We start from the raw sequence: 15,815 nt of genomic DNA on the forward strand, positions 1-15,815 counted from the left end.
TGGGGTTGAAGATGCTGGGGGTGGGGTGGGGGTGGGGTGCTTTTTTTAATAAAAGATTAAGAAATTAAAAATTATATTAATAAATTAATTTAAATATAAATTTTTCAGTTAATATTTTTTGGGGCTCAGTGCCACTTGGCACCTTTCTATTGGATAATTCTTCAAAAAGGCGTGTCTCACGCGCTCCTAGTGAGTGGACGACATGCGGAGTGCCACAGAAGCAAAAAATGCCTAATTGGAACAAAATTAGACGATTTAGGGATTTGATAGGTACAAACCTTAATTTAGAGATCTACATGAATTTTAAGAATAAGTTTAAGGGGCTATCGATGAATTTAACCTACTTTTTATATAAAATTACCAGTTTAAAATGGTTCGGGGGTCATAAAGTCCCACAAAATGAAGTGACTTTTAGGTACTAATTTATGAGACACTTTATGTATTTTTCTCAATTCAAATATAATTTTTTTAACTTCACATAAAAATTACATCAAATAAGATAATATAACTCTACGAATATTTAACTTTCAACAACCCATGACAATAATAAGACATTGTTTGACATGTGCAAATTTTAGGTTATATTAAACTCCATTTATCAAATTTGCTTAAATTTTCTTCTTCTTCTCAACCACATCTAAAATCATTGCAGTGATCCAAACTATCCCCACAAGCTTCATATACATAGCATTTTTGGTCAATCTTTTGATTAGACAAAAAAAAAACTCCTATGTCATAATCTTCCTTATTTCCTTTCTTAATCTTTTTCCAAATTTTTGGTCTCTTGTAGTTTTGTTCAACAAAGTTGCTATTTTTAGAAATGAAATGCTTCACGTCTTCTTTTTGCAAAATTTCCTCTATGCTAAGAGGCATTAATTGTCGCCACTCACGCACTTTACAACATCAGCAACCTCACATCAGATTTGGAGACTATTCAAATTTGAAGTTTATAATTTTTAAATTAATATTATAATAATAATACGATTTACAGTCGAATGCTTAAATTAGTCAAATTTTTTTTTTTTTTTTTATCTAGTTTGGATAAAAGATATTTAGTTAATTTTTGTATGAAATTATATTTATCTATTTCACTTCCGAGATAAAAATACATACCGTATGTACTATATCTTTACTCAAATCACACTTTGTGAAAATACGATATATTATTATTGTAAATTACATATTATTTGAATAAAAATTATTGAGTTCTGTGAACCAAATTAAAGCTACGGCTGAAGTCAGAACAATTCCAAATTTGATTATTTGTGTAATTTTGTCGTTGACAATCAACTCAATACCACCGTTTGCACTTTGCGCTACTAGAGAGTAGAGATCATCTAATTACGTAACGTTCCCCTCCCCTAACAAACACACAACGACAATATATATCTCATCTCTTTTCTTCTAAATCATTTTCCTTCTACACCTCAAATTCTTATACACAGATACAAACAAATTTACTACACACAATAAAGGAATGACCAGTACATAAAACAGATCATACGGGGGAAAAGAATTAAACCTACGAAGAAACAAAGATCATGTGAATTGGATGAATGAAAATTCGTTTCATTTAAATAATTAGAAACGAGATAATTCCATAGTATATTGAAATAATGTTTAGTTTCCAACACATGAGGTATTGTATGCTGATCGAGGTTTGCACTGCACTTCACGATTTTGTATGCCAGCTCCTTAACATGACTAGGCAGTAGGGACCTCAAATTGGATGTATAAAATGTATATGTTTTAAGCGCGCCTTCGATGGTGAATGCCAACCGCATTGACGACGTTGGTACGGTCTTAATTATGTTAGTTGAACAAAATGCATGAAGTCACGCTTATAATTAAGAAATTAAACATGAATTAGGTGAAATAATCTCTTCGACAGTTAAATAAAACACGTAGAAAATAAATGATTTTTGTTGAACGTCAAGATAAAATTAAATCAACAACATATGAAAAGAGACGATTCATACATAATGATATTGAGCAGTTTAATTAAGTATTTGATTATCTTTATTAGTTCTTAACATCCTGCATTATAGCTGGATAATGTACACATATATTCTCATCGTTGTCAAGCTAACGTAGGAAGCTGCTTCCATTATAGCTAGGTAACATTACTATAACTCACCATAGAGGTGATCTAATCATTTCGAGATAATTCAGATACCTAAATTATTTGGCATCGTTTTGTGTATAAATCGATCCTCTTCATGTTTGTTGCATTGAACTTAACATTCGTTGAGAATCATCTATATTAATATAGACGTTACATTTTCAAACTGTTGGACAGATTATTTCCTATAATTCATCCTTCCTACAAGCGTATACATGCTTTCTGTACCATCTTGACCACCGGAACGTTCACATATTAATTAACATTAAAAACGCTTAAAGTATACAATTTATTCAAGATGAAGTATCTAATTCGAAACTCACATTAAAAGGCTAACATACAATGCAAGATCATGCAAGTACAAATGTCGATTTATGTATATTTACTAATGAGCATAAATAAGAATTGACAGTTCGTTTCTAATTTAAGTCGATTAGATTTTCATTGTTCAAGTTGCCAGGAACACTATAATTCCCTAGTTTCTTCATTAAATATAAAAACTTAATAAAATCAAATTAGATAAGTCTAGCTACATAGGCATAGATTCAGCTACATTAATTAACTTTCCTTTCCGTCCATTTCTGCCACATAAGCATTTCCTTATTTTCTTTCTTCTCATTTTGGTCTTACATTTATACACACTCCAAAGTCAATGCTTTACATTATTCATCACAATGCTCTTGATTTTGTTGTGGTTTATAAAAATTCCTTTCTTTTTATTTTTTTTATAATACCCACCAAAATATTTGAACTTTAATCAAATTTTTAATGGAGCATATTAAATTTTGCGGGAGTCCTATTATCCCTTATACTTTTTTAATCGAAATTAATTCCCCCCAGACTTTTTTAAAGTGGAATTAACCCCTCTCTAAAAAAAAAAAACGTATACCCAATTTTTTAGGTGGGAAGTGTGGTACACGCATTTTTTCTTCTCCATTTTATCACTGTTAAACAATTTTCATCATTACAACCATATTAAAGATTCCACAACTCAAATTCATCCTACAAATCAAATTCCAAATAATTTTATTGAGTCAATTTCAAATTTCAAATCCATTCTTATCACACAAGTTTCCAAATTCAATTTCTAGTTTCAAACTTTGAATTTCATTGAGTTTAATCAAAAAATTTCTTGCACATTGAATATATATGAATTCACTTGAATTTCAGTTTATGTATAAAAAAGCATACATTGAATTTTCAATAATTGAATGAAATCTTCCATTAATTTTCTCCATCCGGGTCCGCAAAAGTTTTCAAATTCTATTTTCAAATTACGCCAACTCAATTGAATCTTCCATTGAGTTTCAAATTTCAAGTCCATTCCAACTCAAATTTCTTGAAAACTTTCTTCAACAAAAATTTCTTAAACTCAAAACCCCAAACTTTCTTCCATTAAGTTTCCAGTTTCGATGACGGAATCTTCAAGAATGGAAACTGAAACGGAACTAAATGAACTGCAACAAAGAGGAAGAAGAAACTGAAACTCAAGAAGAAAGAAGAAAAAGAATAAATTTTTTTAAATAAATAAAAATATAAAACTTTAAATAATTATAAAACTAAGGAGTTGTTTGGCAAAAGAAAAAAAGAGTTTAAAATATTTTTAGCACTGTTCACGCACTCAATGCGTGTGACTAACACACAATGTTCCAAGTGACAGATATATACTATTAAAATATGAAAAAAAAAGTCTGGGAGTAATAGGACCCTCACAAAGTTCAATATGCTCCACTGATAATGCGATCAAACTTCGAATATTTTCATGGGTATTGTTCGTTCTTTTTTTATGCTAGTCAAGTCTCATCTAAATTATATAGATCTGGTCAATGCAATTTATTTTCATTCCATTATCGAATTAATTAGGCAATATATATCCTACTTCAGTATATTCTCTTCAACTTAAATCTGAAGAGGACAACAAAAATATTTTTCGTTTCTGAAAATAACATCTTAATTAAACTAAAAAACATTTTAGATATTGCATGCCTAATTAGTAGAATTCTTTTTTATTTTCATTCCATTATTAAGTGATCCGAGCGATAGATATCCTACTTATTTTAGTATCCTTAATTGTTTAGATAGTGCAACAATTATTTTCTATTTTCTTAAAATAATAGAGTAGTATATATGTTTTTTTTTTTTTTTTAAAAAAAGCAAAAAACGAAAAAAGAAGTCTAAAAAGCCTTTCTGAAGATCACGCGCCTAACTACTAGAAGGAACCACATCTTTAAGTGAGACAAAAAATCAGAAGGACCCACCTTATCTCAGCAAGCGCGTGGGCACGCGCTGTTCGACTGAATTCATTCATCTTAAAAACAAACTTTTTTTTCTTCTGACATGACAAAAATTAATTCTCCATTCCACAAAAGAGGTGTTGTGTGAGACAGACAGTACGAGAAACCAAAATATCGCGATAAATTAGACGATTAAATTAAATGCCGCCGAAACCAGAGAGTACCATTCTCATCAAATAGCACACGTAACCCACGACGGGAAATCGTAATTCAAACTGAATATTCAACTCCATTTGAATTCCCCATTTCAAATCCGCAAGTCCAGTCACATCCTACTTATCAATAAGCCACTTCACTTCCCACGATAAGTACACAAACTTATCAGAACCAACTTATCCACGAAATGGATAAGTACATAAGCTTATCAGTGATAGGTGAGTATAAAACAGATAGGCTACTGCTAAACGCATCGAAGATAGCGAGACCAAGTCCTCCCCCACCCACCTCATTTTCCATCTTCTTTACTCTTCTCTTTCTCCCTTGCACTACAAATAGACCCCATCCCTCCCCCTTTTCCCTTTCTCTCTCTACATAACTATTCCTTCTCTCTTTCTCTCTCTACATATATAATTCCTGTCTTCCCGTAAAAGCACTGATTTTTTTTATTGATTTTTTGCTTGAGGAGGAGCTGAAACCCTAGAAATATTAGCGCGTGTCGATATCTAGGGGTTAGATCTGTTGAGTCGTGAAATCGACCGTTGTTCGATTCGCGTTTTTTGTGGTCAAGTGTAGAGAAATGTCATCTTTAAGCCGGGAATTGGTTTTTCTGATACTACAGTTTCTGGAAGAGGAGAAGTTTAAAGAATCCGTTCACAAGTATGCTCTTTTTTTTTTTTTTAAGTTTTTATTTTTGTTATTTTTTTGTGTTGCTTTTTCTCTCTCACACACAAACACACATCTATATGTGTTTTTTTTTTTTTGGGTTGGGGGGGGGGGGGGGGGGGGGGATTTTATTGTCAGGTTGTTTGTGAGTGGTACTATTTTTACTTGGTTGTTGAAAGTGAAGACCTTTTTTTGTTGAAGGTGAAAACCAAAGAAATAAGTTATGGGTTTAGTTTTGGGGTTGTTCTGGTAATTTATCTGAAAAGGGCAAGAAAAACCACTTGATGTAAGCTGTTTTGCTGTGCTTTTTATATCTTTGCTTTTTCCCTTTCTTTTTCCTTTTTGGTTTTCGTTTTTTAATTGTTGTAAATTCTGGTGCAGAGTTTAATGATATACATTTAATGTGCCTTGATAAGTGATAGTAGTAGTAATCTGTAAAGAAAAAATGACCAATTTTTAATTATTTGTTGTTATTTATTTAGTGCTTTTATGAATGTGTGAAGGTATTAAAAGATGAGTTTAAAAGTTGGTAAGAGATTAATTTGCGGAATGAAAACTTTCTGGCATCAGTATATCTTGTTAAAAATGTTAACTTTTTTCTCGCATCATTTGCAAATGCAATAGTGTTTCAACATCTTGTTTTTGAGGTTGAAATAAATTTTTAAGTGTGAAAAAAGTGAAAGCTTTCCTTTTTTTTAATTGACATCATTTAATCAGTTCGTGTGGAATGAAATTTTTGCTTGTATAAGTGCAATTGAGGGTGTCCAACGCTTTCTTTTTTGTTTATGGTTGACATCAATTATCAGAGTTTATTGTAAATGTAAGCAAATATGTGTTTATATGAATTTCTGTGCTTGAAAATGATTAACCTCTCGAAAAAATGTATCATTTTGTTCGCAGGCTAGAGCAAGAATCAGGATTTTTCTTCAATATGAAGTACTTTGAAGAGAAAGTACATGCAGGTGAATGGGATGAAGTTGAGAAGTACCTCTCTGGATTTACTAAAGTTGATGACAACAGATACTCCATGAAAATATTTTTCGAGATAAGAAAGCAGAAATATCTTGAAGCTCTTGATAAGTATGTCCACATTGTTACTTTACAATGCTGTAGATACATTCCTGTAGTAGGTTTCTGGTTTGAACTTTTTTTCTTCTGTGTGACGTTTTGTTATTTCAGGCAAGACAAGGCAAAGGCAGTTGAGATTCTTGTGAGTGATTTGAAAGTGTTCTCTACATTCAATGAGGACCTTTACAAAGAGATCACTCAGCTCTTGACACTTACCAATTTCAGGTATCTAATTCTCATGTTGTGTGATAGGAATATCCATGCATAAAGACGTTGAAAGAAGAAATAACTTGTAGCATTGTTTAAGGACATATAATTAGAATATGAGAGGGAATAAATGGAAATGGCCTGTTATTGCATAATTGGACTCCAAATTTTCATTTGTGTCAGTTCTGTGCTTCTTGCAATCTTGATTCATGAGTGTCTAGTTGCTGTTTCAATACCGTCTTAGGTAAATCACGTGAAAATTAGAAAAGGCTGTTTAATAGCAGTTCATATCTGCCTATAATTTTGCATTGCAGTAGAACAAAGAAATGGGAATCTTGTTTATTAGTGGACTCCAAATTCTCTTTCGAACTATTAATTCTGTCCTAAAATGTCACCAGATAGAGTAAAATATTGAAAATTGACCCGTTGGGTGGAAGCTAAAATGTTTCTTTGTGTGGTCGAGTATCTTTCTACTAGTAATCCTTGGCATACGTTGCAAACCTCTCGTGGAGGACCAATAATCCAAGTCCATTTATTGATTTGTTTTAATCGTGTTTCTTGACTGATGGACTGTCCTCTCGGCAAGCGATCTAGACAAGTTGACTATCTTTTTTGAAGTGTTGGGAGTTCATGTGCTTGAACCAGATTGGGAAATTAACTGTACAATTTAATTTGGTTGTAATGCAAACCTAATAATTAAATGCATTTAGTACCTAAACTCAACTGGCAAAGATTTCTGAAAACAATTAAGTTTTTTTTATTGGGAGGAAAAGGTGAGAAGATAATATATGCCAAAAAACCTAATCATGGAGTTAAAGGAAGAGACAACCTTGTGTTCAATTATGAATGCACAATAGTATCTCTTGCTCCCTCTTCTCCCTTAATGAATACTGATAAATCAACTGTAGTTGCATTAATTCGCCCCATCATATAGTACTGTGGAGGTAAGGTTATAGATAATAAGGTGATTTACTTATTGGCTTACCATGATATTTACAGGGATTCTTTTTTTGGTTGTGTTATTTTTCTGTTGTCTGCCGACCAAATATGAAGTAAATTTTAGACTTAATTTTTGAGATGGAAGGAGGCAAAATGCAGAATTTGGTATTATCTGCATGTTTAGCAGTAGAATCTCAGGCTCCTAGAAGTTGCATTTTTCGAGTTATTGAGTTGTTGGAATTTCTTTTGAGCCCATAGGTTCTGTGAATGAGGATTCTGCACTCAATGCTTGTAGAATGACTCTTTTCAATTTATGTAGTTATTCTTTCCATGCTTGATATTTATCTTTCCTGAAATGTGATTTAGCAATTCAATGTAAGTCAACTGATGACTTCTGAATTACTACTATGCTTATTTGGTTTCAGAGAGAACGAGCAGCTTTCGAAGTATGGTGACACCAAGACAGCGCGTAGCATAATGTTGATAGAGCTGAAGAAATTGATCGAAGCAAATCCTCTTTTCCGTGAAAAGCTCGTTTTCCCGACTCTGAGGTCTTCGAGATTGCGTACATTAATCAATCAAAGGTGAAGAGTCTCTTTATGATTTTTCTTATACTAATCTATCTAGAAGGATAATAATATCAGCTTTATATTTTTGGTGCCCTGCTCGGTCAACGTACTGGCATTTGTAAACTTTGTATTAGGTTCTATTGGCTAGCTCCTTGTCTCGGCATAGAAATGAATCATGCTAATTTTGTCCATAATCGAGTCAACAAACATGCATGGGGGATGCACTTGGGCTTGTGCTTCACTTAATCTTTGTTGCCTGCTAACAAGAAAATTGTCAATTACCTTGTTACTTTTTTGGCTTTCGGGTACCTTGATTCTCAAGTACAATGAGCAGAAGTGAGTGCCAGTTTATAAAATGGTCTGCTTTCTAACAACTTGACTTGGTTCTTTGATTGCAAGATAACCCAGATGTGCTGTCTCCACACTTTTATACTTCTTGTGATTAATACATTTCTAGCATTTGTGTAAAGGTTAACAGTAGTATGCTTCTTGGGATTGAACATGATGTGTTTATGTTCACAGTTATATTTGGAATCATGTCTTTTGATTTGATCTTTCATTTTGGCATTTTCTGCAGTCTCAACTGGCAGCACCAGCTTTGCAAGAACCCAAGGCCAAACCCCGACATTAAGACGCTGTTTACAGATCATACATGCACTCCTCCAAATGGGGCTGTTGCTCCTACACCCGTTAATCTTCCTCCTACAGCTATTGCAAAACCTGCTGCTTTTACGGCACTCGGGGCGCATGGGGTATGATTCTTTGTGGTTACTCTAGTTATGATACTTCTGTAATTTGATTATTCTTTACGTAATGACTAGTGACCACGTCTTTGCTTGTCTCACCTCAGCCAAATCATGTGTTTTAATTTGTTGCTTGTAGCCCTTTCCACCCGCAGCAGCAGCTGCTGCTAATGCTAATGCTTTAGCAGGCTGGATGGCAACCGCCGCTGCTTCTTCTTCTGTTCAAGCGGCTGTTGTGACGGCATCATCCTTGCCTGTTCAACCAAATCAAGGTGAGTTTTAACTAGTGCTGTTCGAATGACTAGGGGCCTGGCTTCTTGTGGACACCATCAATTATGCTTCAAATATTTGTTAAAAACTTAGAAAGAACAACTCATCTTTTGAGAGGTTAAGAAATCCATGAACGTACTGTGTAATTATATTAGCGAATTTCTCAATATTTATTTTGGAATGGATGTCAATAGTATTCTATTCAATAAGCATATATTTCAACATGTAAATGGTAAAGAAGCACCAAATAAATAGGCAGGAAGAAAGAATAGTAACTCGTGTTTTCACCTGCTATATAAGAACAAAGAATAGTAGCTGTTGTTTTCTTGAGGATCACAATAATGCTTCATCAATAATCTTATAGCATTAAATAGGGTCCAAAGTTGATGTGTTTGAGAACTAGGTTCTTGGCTTCTTAAGAAAAAGCTCTAGATCTTGCAAAGTATAACTTTGCATAATGTGGGTTAGTTGGTTTGGACACGAAGCAGTCAAGCAGACTATTGATACTACAACGAGTGTTTGATCCAGAGATGATATTCTCCACTTTTGTTGACAGTATGTTTCTCTGTTGAACAGTTTCAATTTTGAAGCGCCCCCTCACACCTCCAGCTACATTAGGGATGCTTGACTATCAGAGCGCTGATCATGAGCAATTAATGAAACGTTTACGACCTGCACAGTCTGTTGAGGAGGTACTGCTGAAATGAATCTTTCTTAAATGATATATTTTCTTTTTCTTTCCTCATGCAGAATTCACCCTCAAATATATTATTATCATATCAGATCACATCAATTTTTTGAAATGCGTTTTATCTTTTTTCCTTTCAGGTCACATATCCTACAGTTCGTCAGCAAGCCTCTTGGTCCCTCGATGACTTACCAAGGACAGTAGCTTTTACTTTACCTCAAGGATCCTCCGTCACTAGCATGGACTTTCATCCTTCTCATCATACATATCTGCTTGGTATATTGTTGTCTAAGATCTTTTCTCCATGTATCCTATTGTTGCTGTGTCCTAGTCCCTTTTCCGCATGGACCAGCTGTGATAGAAGACACACAGCTGTTAAGATATCTTCTTCCTCTAACTCTATGGAGTGTGCTGAACAGTTGGATCCACCAATGGTGAAATAACACTATGGGAAGTAGCAACGCGAGAGAAGCTGATTGCGAAAGCATTTAAAATATGGGATATTCAAGCTTGTACTTTGACATTTCAGGTTAATCTATACCAAATTCTTTGCAAATTGATACTCTGGAAGTGAAAGCAAACATTCAAGTTTTGACTTTTAATTTATTTCTTCAATATGGTTGCATTTTGTCTGGCAATACTTGTAAACTCAAATAAAATCATCAGTTCTATAGTTTGAGAGACTAGTCTCCTTACAAATATGTAGTGCTGTGGGTGAGTCTCTGGTTTGATGTCTTTAAGATTTCTCAAATGGTAATTCAGTACACTATTTTTCCTTCCTGACAACGGAGAGTTTTTACAGGCTTCTGCTTCCAAAGATGCACCATTTTCTGTAAGCCGTGTTGCATGGAGTCCAGATGGGACCTTTGTTGGTGTGTGCCTTTATTTGTTTTTGTTATTATACATGTCTTGTGGACATTCATAACTGTACTTTTTATTGCAGGAGTTGCATTCTCTAAGCATTTGGTCCATCTGTATGCCACTATTGGAACAAATGATTTGCGCCAGCATTTGGAGGTAGATTTTTCTGTTGCTTCTTTTGTTTTCAATTAACAAGTTGAACCATATGTGGTGGCGAACTTAAAAGCTATAATTCATAACTCAATCTTACCTGTACCTTTGTGATATAAGTTGGATGCCCATGCTGGAAGTGTCAATGACTTGGCATTCGCTTTCCCAAACAAGCAGTTATGTATAGTAACATGTGGAGATGATAAGTTGATAAAGGTATTAGCTGAAACTTCATTATTTCAGTTGGTGTTGTAACTCATTTAGGAAAATGCTGAATGAAAAAATTTGCAACAGGTGTGGGATATAACAGGGAGAAAACTGTTTAATTTTGAAGGGCATGAAGCTCCTGTATATTCCATATGCCCTCATCAGAAGGAGAGCATTCAGGTATTTTCAAATATGGAAGAACTTGCATAGATTTCTGGTCATTGCTTCAGGATTGAATTACTTTTCATTAACCCAACACTTCATTAACTCCTTCAGCTGGTAGTTGGAAAGTCTTGGAAAATGTAGATGCAGCGTTCTGATTACTGTTGCTAGTGCTAGGGAGCATTCATTAGCTATTACAAAATTGGATACAAGTTACCTATCTACTGTTGCTAGGGAACATTCATCAACTATTTCAAAATAGCGTAAAAATTAACTATCTACTGTTGCTAGGGATCATTCATTAACTATTATAAAATAGGGTCAAATTAACTATCTACTGTTGCTAGTGCTAGGGAACATTCATTGCATTCGTCTTACTTTCTACAGTTTCATTACTATTGGTTATCCCAAAGAAGCGGTTCTATTTAATTACTCAGTTGTTGCCACCATCAACCTTTTACATTCTATTTAGATTCATTCTGTTAGGGAATAGCATAAACCATATAGTTATTATTGTTGGAAACTGGAAAAAACTTAATTAGGTTTTGGTTGATCACACTTTATCAAAGTTTCCATGAATATCTGAATCTGCATGAATATTTCCCATCATTGGATTCTATGCGCAAATAGATCATTGAATATGTCAAATGTAAATTATTTTAGTGCTGACGGTTCACTCTACGATCTGAGAAGCTATTACCTATCTCAATCTTAGGCCATGTCTATATGAGGTGTAGTGCACTTTCTGTGCCTGGCTGCGTTTGGAGATCCTATGATATGACTTGTACAATTGTTGATGGATCTGAAAATGTGTACTAGCTTTTAGTTTTATGTTTAGACAGATGCTTTATACTCAATGCAACTAAATTGAGAAGGACGTTAGGCATTATTGATGTATTTTCAGGTGTTTGCCTGCTTTTTTTTTTAATGGTGTTTGCAGTTGACACATCTTTAATAACATTTTGTTTTGGATTCTTTATGCAGTTCATTTTTTCCACTGCTATAGATGGGAAAATAAAAGCTTGGCTGTATGACAATTTGGGATCTCGGGTTGACTATGATGCTCCTGGTCATTGGTGTACAACTATGCTTTATAGTGCTGACGGAACTAGGTAGGGTTGCATGAGAATCCATTATTTACTGTATGTTGGGTCTTTGCGAGTATCACCGCCTCCACCGACTTATATTAACTCTTTGATGTTGATTTTTCATGCTTATAGATTGTTCTCTTGTGGAACTGGTAAAGAAGGTGATTCTTTTCTTGTGGAATGGAATGAAAGTGAAGGAGCCATAAAGAGGACTTATTCTGGGTTTAGAAAGAAATCAGCTGGTGTTGTGCAGTTTGACACTACTCAAAATCACTTCCTGGCTGTGGGTGAAGATAGCCAGATAAAATTTTGGGACATGGACAATATTAACATTCTTACAACTACACATGCTGATGGTGGTCTCCCGGTTGGTGCTTATGCCAGTTCTTTAGTGTCATTTGAGCAACCATCCCCTAGATACACCAAACAAAAAAAGAAAGGAAAATGAAAATTTCTAAACAAAATTGGGTTTTGCCCTATGTTTGGAATATTTTGAAGATGACTTTAAATGTGGTGGTTGTTGCAGAGTCTTCCACGATTGAGATTCAACAAGGAAGGGAATCTTCTTGCTGTTACTACTGCTGACAATGGGATTAAGATACTGGGAAATGCTGCTGGCTTGAGATCCTTGAGGACCGTTGAAGCCCCACCTTTTGAAGCACTAAGATCGCCCATTGAAGCAGCTGCTATTAAGGTATTGATGGTTGCTTGCTTTCTCCCACTTATTCTGAGCGTAGTTTTATTTCGTTAATAGTAAAAAGATCTCGTTGTGCTTCTTTTAGCAGGGTTCTGGCTCTTCTGTTCCAAATGCTGCTCCTGTCAATTGTAAAGTTGAAAGGACCTCTCCTATCAGGCCGTCTCCCATCCTTGTATGCAATATTTTAACTTTTTCATTCTCAGTTAAATCTTCAGAGTCTGCATGAAAGATTAAATAAGCGCATATTTTAGCTTCAAACATCGTCTGTGTTGCAGCTTAGTAAATTTATCCTCTTATAATATCTTACTTTGCAGAATGGAGTTGATTCTGTGCCCAGAAGCATGGAGAAACCAAGAGTATTGGAGGATGTTTCAGATAAGGCTAAACCCTGGCAGTTGACTGAAATTTTAGATCAAGCGCAATGCAGGTTGGTCACCATGCCTGAGAGTTCAGATTCAAGTAACAAGGTACGTTATCTAATTCGTGTGCAATTATTCTGTATTGTGATTCACATGTAACTGGATCGTTTAACTGACTCTTCCATTTAGGTTGCAAGGCTGCTTTATACAAATTCCGGTGTTGGGATCTTGGCACTTGGTTCAAATGGTATTCAAAAGCTGTGGAAGTGGGCCCGCAGTGAACAAAATCCAAGTGGCAAGGTAATTAACTTTAATTGACAGTGTCTTAGCTACATATTTATTTTCAAAATGTTATACAAACTAACTTATGAAACGTCTTGTGTCTTAAAAAAGGCCACTGCTAACGTTGTTCCGCAATTTTGGCAACCGAACAGTGGTCTTCTTATGACTAATGATGTCTCAGGTGTCAATTTGGAAGAGGCTGTTCCTTGCATAGCCCTCTCAAAGAATGACTCTTATGTAATGTCAGCTGCTGGTGGAAAAGTGTCACTATTCAATATGATGACATTTAAGGTAAATCTATGGAAGAGGGTCATGTTCTTTTAACATACCATTTGAGTGGGTTTGCTATGGGAATGTGATATAACTGAGATGTACAGGTAATGACAACATTTATGCCACCTCCACCGGCTTCGACTTTCTTAGCGTTCCATCCTCAAGATAACAACATTATAGCCATTGGCATGGAGGATTCAACAATCCACATTTACAATGTTAGGGTTGATGAGGTAATTTATGCAACTACAATATTCAATGACATCTGTGAGTTGGTTAAGTGGCCCATTTTTAATGACTACTGCATTTGATCTATAGGTAAAATCTAAGTTGAAGGGTCATCAGAGGCGCATTACTGGTCTTGCTTTCTCCACCAACCTCAACATATTGGTTTCATCGGGTGCTGACGCTCAGGTAAGTCACTGTTTGAACTTTGAAAGGGTAAAGAAACAGATATAGAACCTACATTTTATTCAGTTTGCTTCCTGCAAAAGGAGGGATGCAACAGAGACTTCCCAATTAGCTTTCTCTTGGTGCCAGCCACAACTTCTATAGATGCCTTATTTCTTATGTACTAACATGGAATTCAACCTTTTCAGCTCTGTTTATGGAGCATTGATTCATGGGACAAGAGAAAATCAGTTGCCATTCAGCTGCCTGCTGGTAAAGCACCTACGGGTGACACTCGAGTACAATTTCACGCAGACCAAGTCCGCTTGCTAGTATCCCATGAAACACAGTTAGCAATTTATGATGTATCAAAAATGGAAAGAATTCGCCAGGTAAAACGAAGCCCTAAATATCTCAAATTTAAAACTTGTGAAAGTTTGTTTTCTTATTGATTCTGTTTCTCGCAGTGGGTCCCTCAAGATGCACTTTCTGCACCAATAACCTACGCTGCTTACTCCTGCAACAGTCAACTAGTTTATGCTTCCTTTTCTGACGGCAACATTGGTGTATTTGATGCTGACACCCTGAGACTCAGATGTCGTGTTGCTCCCTCAACTTACTTGTCCCAGGCAGTGTTAACTGGGTAAGAACAGATTTAGCATTAGTCTTTTGAAGCTGTCTTATGTTATTCACTTCTGCAAATCAAATTTTTTGGTCATTCAGGTAATGTTAAAATGTGTTTAATATGTGTTGTGCTCTTTGTAAGATGTTGATTCATGTACTGATTTTACTTGTTCCAATCTCATGATCTTGTGATGTTCTTGGTGTTAAAAGAGTTGCAGCTAATGCACGTGTTGTATGCCTCAGGAGTCAAACTGTGTATCCGCTAGTAGTTGCAGCACATCCGCAGGAACCCAGTCAATTTGCAGTTGGGTTGACAGATGGAACTGTTAAAGTGATTGAACCCCTGGAATCCGAAGGGAAGTGGGGCGTAAGTCCACCTGTTGATAATGGGGTGTTGAATGGCAGGGCGGCTTCTTCTTCGACCGCTAACAACCATGTCGCCGACCAAATTCAAAGATGAAACATACTGTATTTCGTCAGTGACAATTCTTTTTTGTGTATCTTATCCATATAGGTTTTAGTCAACATCTCTTGTATCCCTTTGCAAAGTTATGATGACACCCCTCTTACTCTTAAAGTTTATTATATGTGTTTTTTTTTATTTGTATCATTTTTTCCTCCATAGTCAAGATTAGGGGATAGATATTCTTCCTTCGGCCGTTACTTTTGGTTGAAGGTTTAGAATGTCACAGGAAATAGCTCAGTTTAAAGGATCAGTTGGTGGATATTCTCTACTCTCTCTCTCTCTCTCTCTCTCTCTCTCTCTGTAGCGCTCCGTGTTATTTTTAAGCGTTAATAGTCCTTGTCCAGTATATGCATAGCATTATAGGTTTCAATTTTATACTATTGGAGTTGTAATAAGCTTTTCTTTTATTTGGTAGTGTCATTATATCTTTTGAGATCGCGTACAAATCTAATCCTTTTTATGATAGGTCCATAATGGTAATGCTCATTTCTATTGATTACTCGATATTTGAGTATTTCATGAAGTTGCAGAATC

General features: G+C 35.1%; 1 protein-coding gene across 2 annotated transcripts; it reads left to right on the forward strand.

The window, feature by feature from the left end:
• Positions 1-4,829: 4,829 nt before the first annotated feature.
• Positions 4,830-15,542, forward strand: LOC107839655 (topless-related protein 3). 2 transcript variants are annotated; one of them, XM_016683230.2, is made up of 25 exons: positions 4,830-5,232; positions 6,139-6,318; positions 6,418-6,531; positions 7,878-8,036; positions 8,599-8,773; positions 8,904-9,036; positions 9,611-9,726; positions 9,863-9,998; positions 10,142-10,251; positions 10,525-10,594; positions 10,666-10,739; positions 10,854-10,949; positions 11,028-11,120; positions 12,087-12,214; positions 12,323-12,557; positions 12,717-12,884; positions 12,973-13,059; positions 13,202-13,354; positions 13,436-13,546; positions 13,640-13,819; positions 13,906-14,034; positions 14,120-14,215; positions 14,401-14,583; positions 14,659-14,834; positions 15,059-15,542. In XM_016683230.2, the coding sequence occupies exons 1-25, from the start codon at positions 5,153-5,155 to the stop codon at positions 15,273-15,275; spliced, it is 3,399 nt and encodes a 1,132-aa protein (XP_016538716.1). In that variant the 5' UTR covers positions 4,830-5,152; the 3' UTR covers positions 15,276-15,542. The 2 variants fall into 2 exon arrangements, with proteins under 2 accessions (XP_016538716.1, XP_016538718.1); XM_016683232.2 differs by having other exon boundaries at positions 12,976-13,059.
• The last annotated feature ends 273 nt before the right edge of the window (positions 15,543-15,815 follow it).

This window comes from Capsicum annuum, chromosome 8, assembly GCF_002878395.1.
Source record: "Capsicum annuum cultivar UCD-10X-F1 chromosome 8, UCD10Xv1.1, whole genome shotgun sequence".
NCBI classification, from domain to species: domain Eukaryota; kingdom Viridiplantae; phylum Streptophyta; class Magnoliopsida; order Solanales; family Solanaceae; genus Capsicum; species Capsicum annuum.

Bases quoted from the DNA above. Each gene is read 5' to 3' on its own strand.
- LOC107839655 (XM_016683230.2), top strand. From the start codon at position 5,153: ATGTCATCTTTAAGCCGGGAATTGGTTTTTCTGATACTACAGTTTCTG. The intron at 9,037-9,610 runs GTGAGTTTTAAC...TCTGTTGAACAG, and splicing joins GCCTGTTCAACCAAATCAAG to TTTCAATTTTGAAGCGCCCC. The intron at 10,740-10,853 runs GTAGATTTTTCT...TTGTGATATAAG, and splicing joins ATTTGCGCCAGCATTTGGAG to TTGGATGCCCATGCTGGAAG.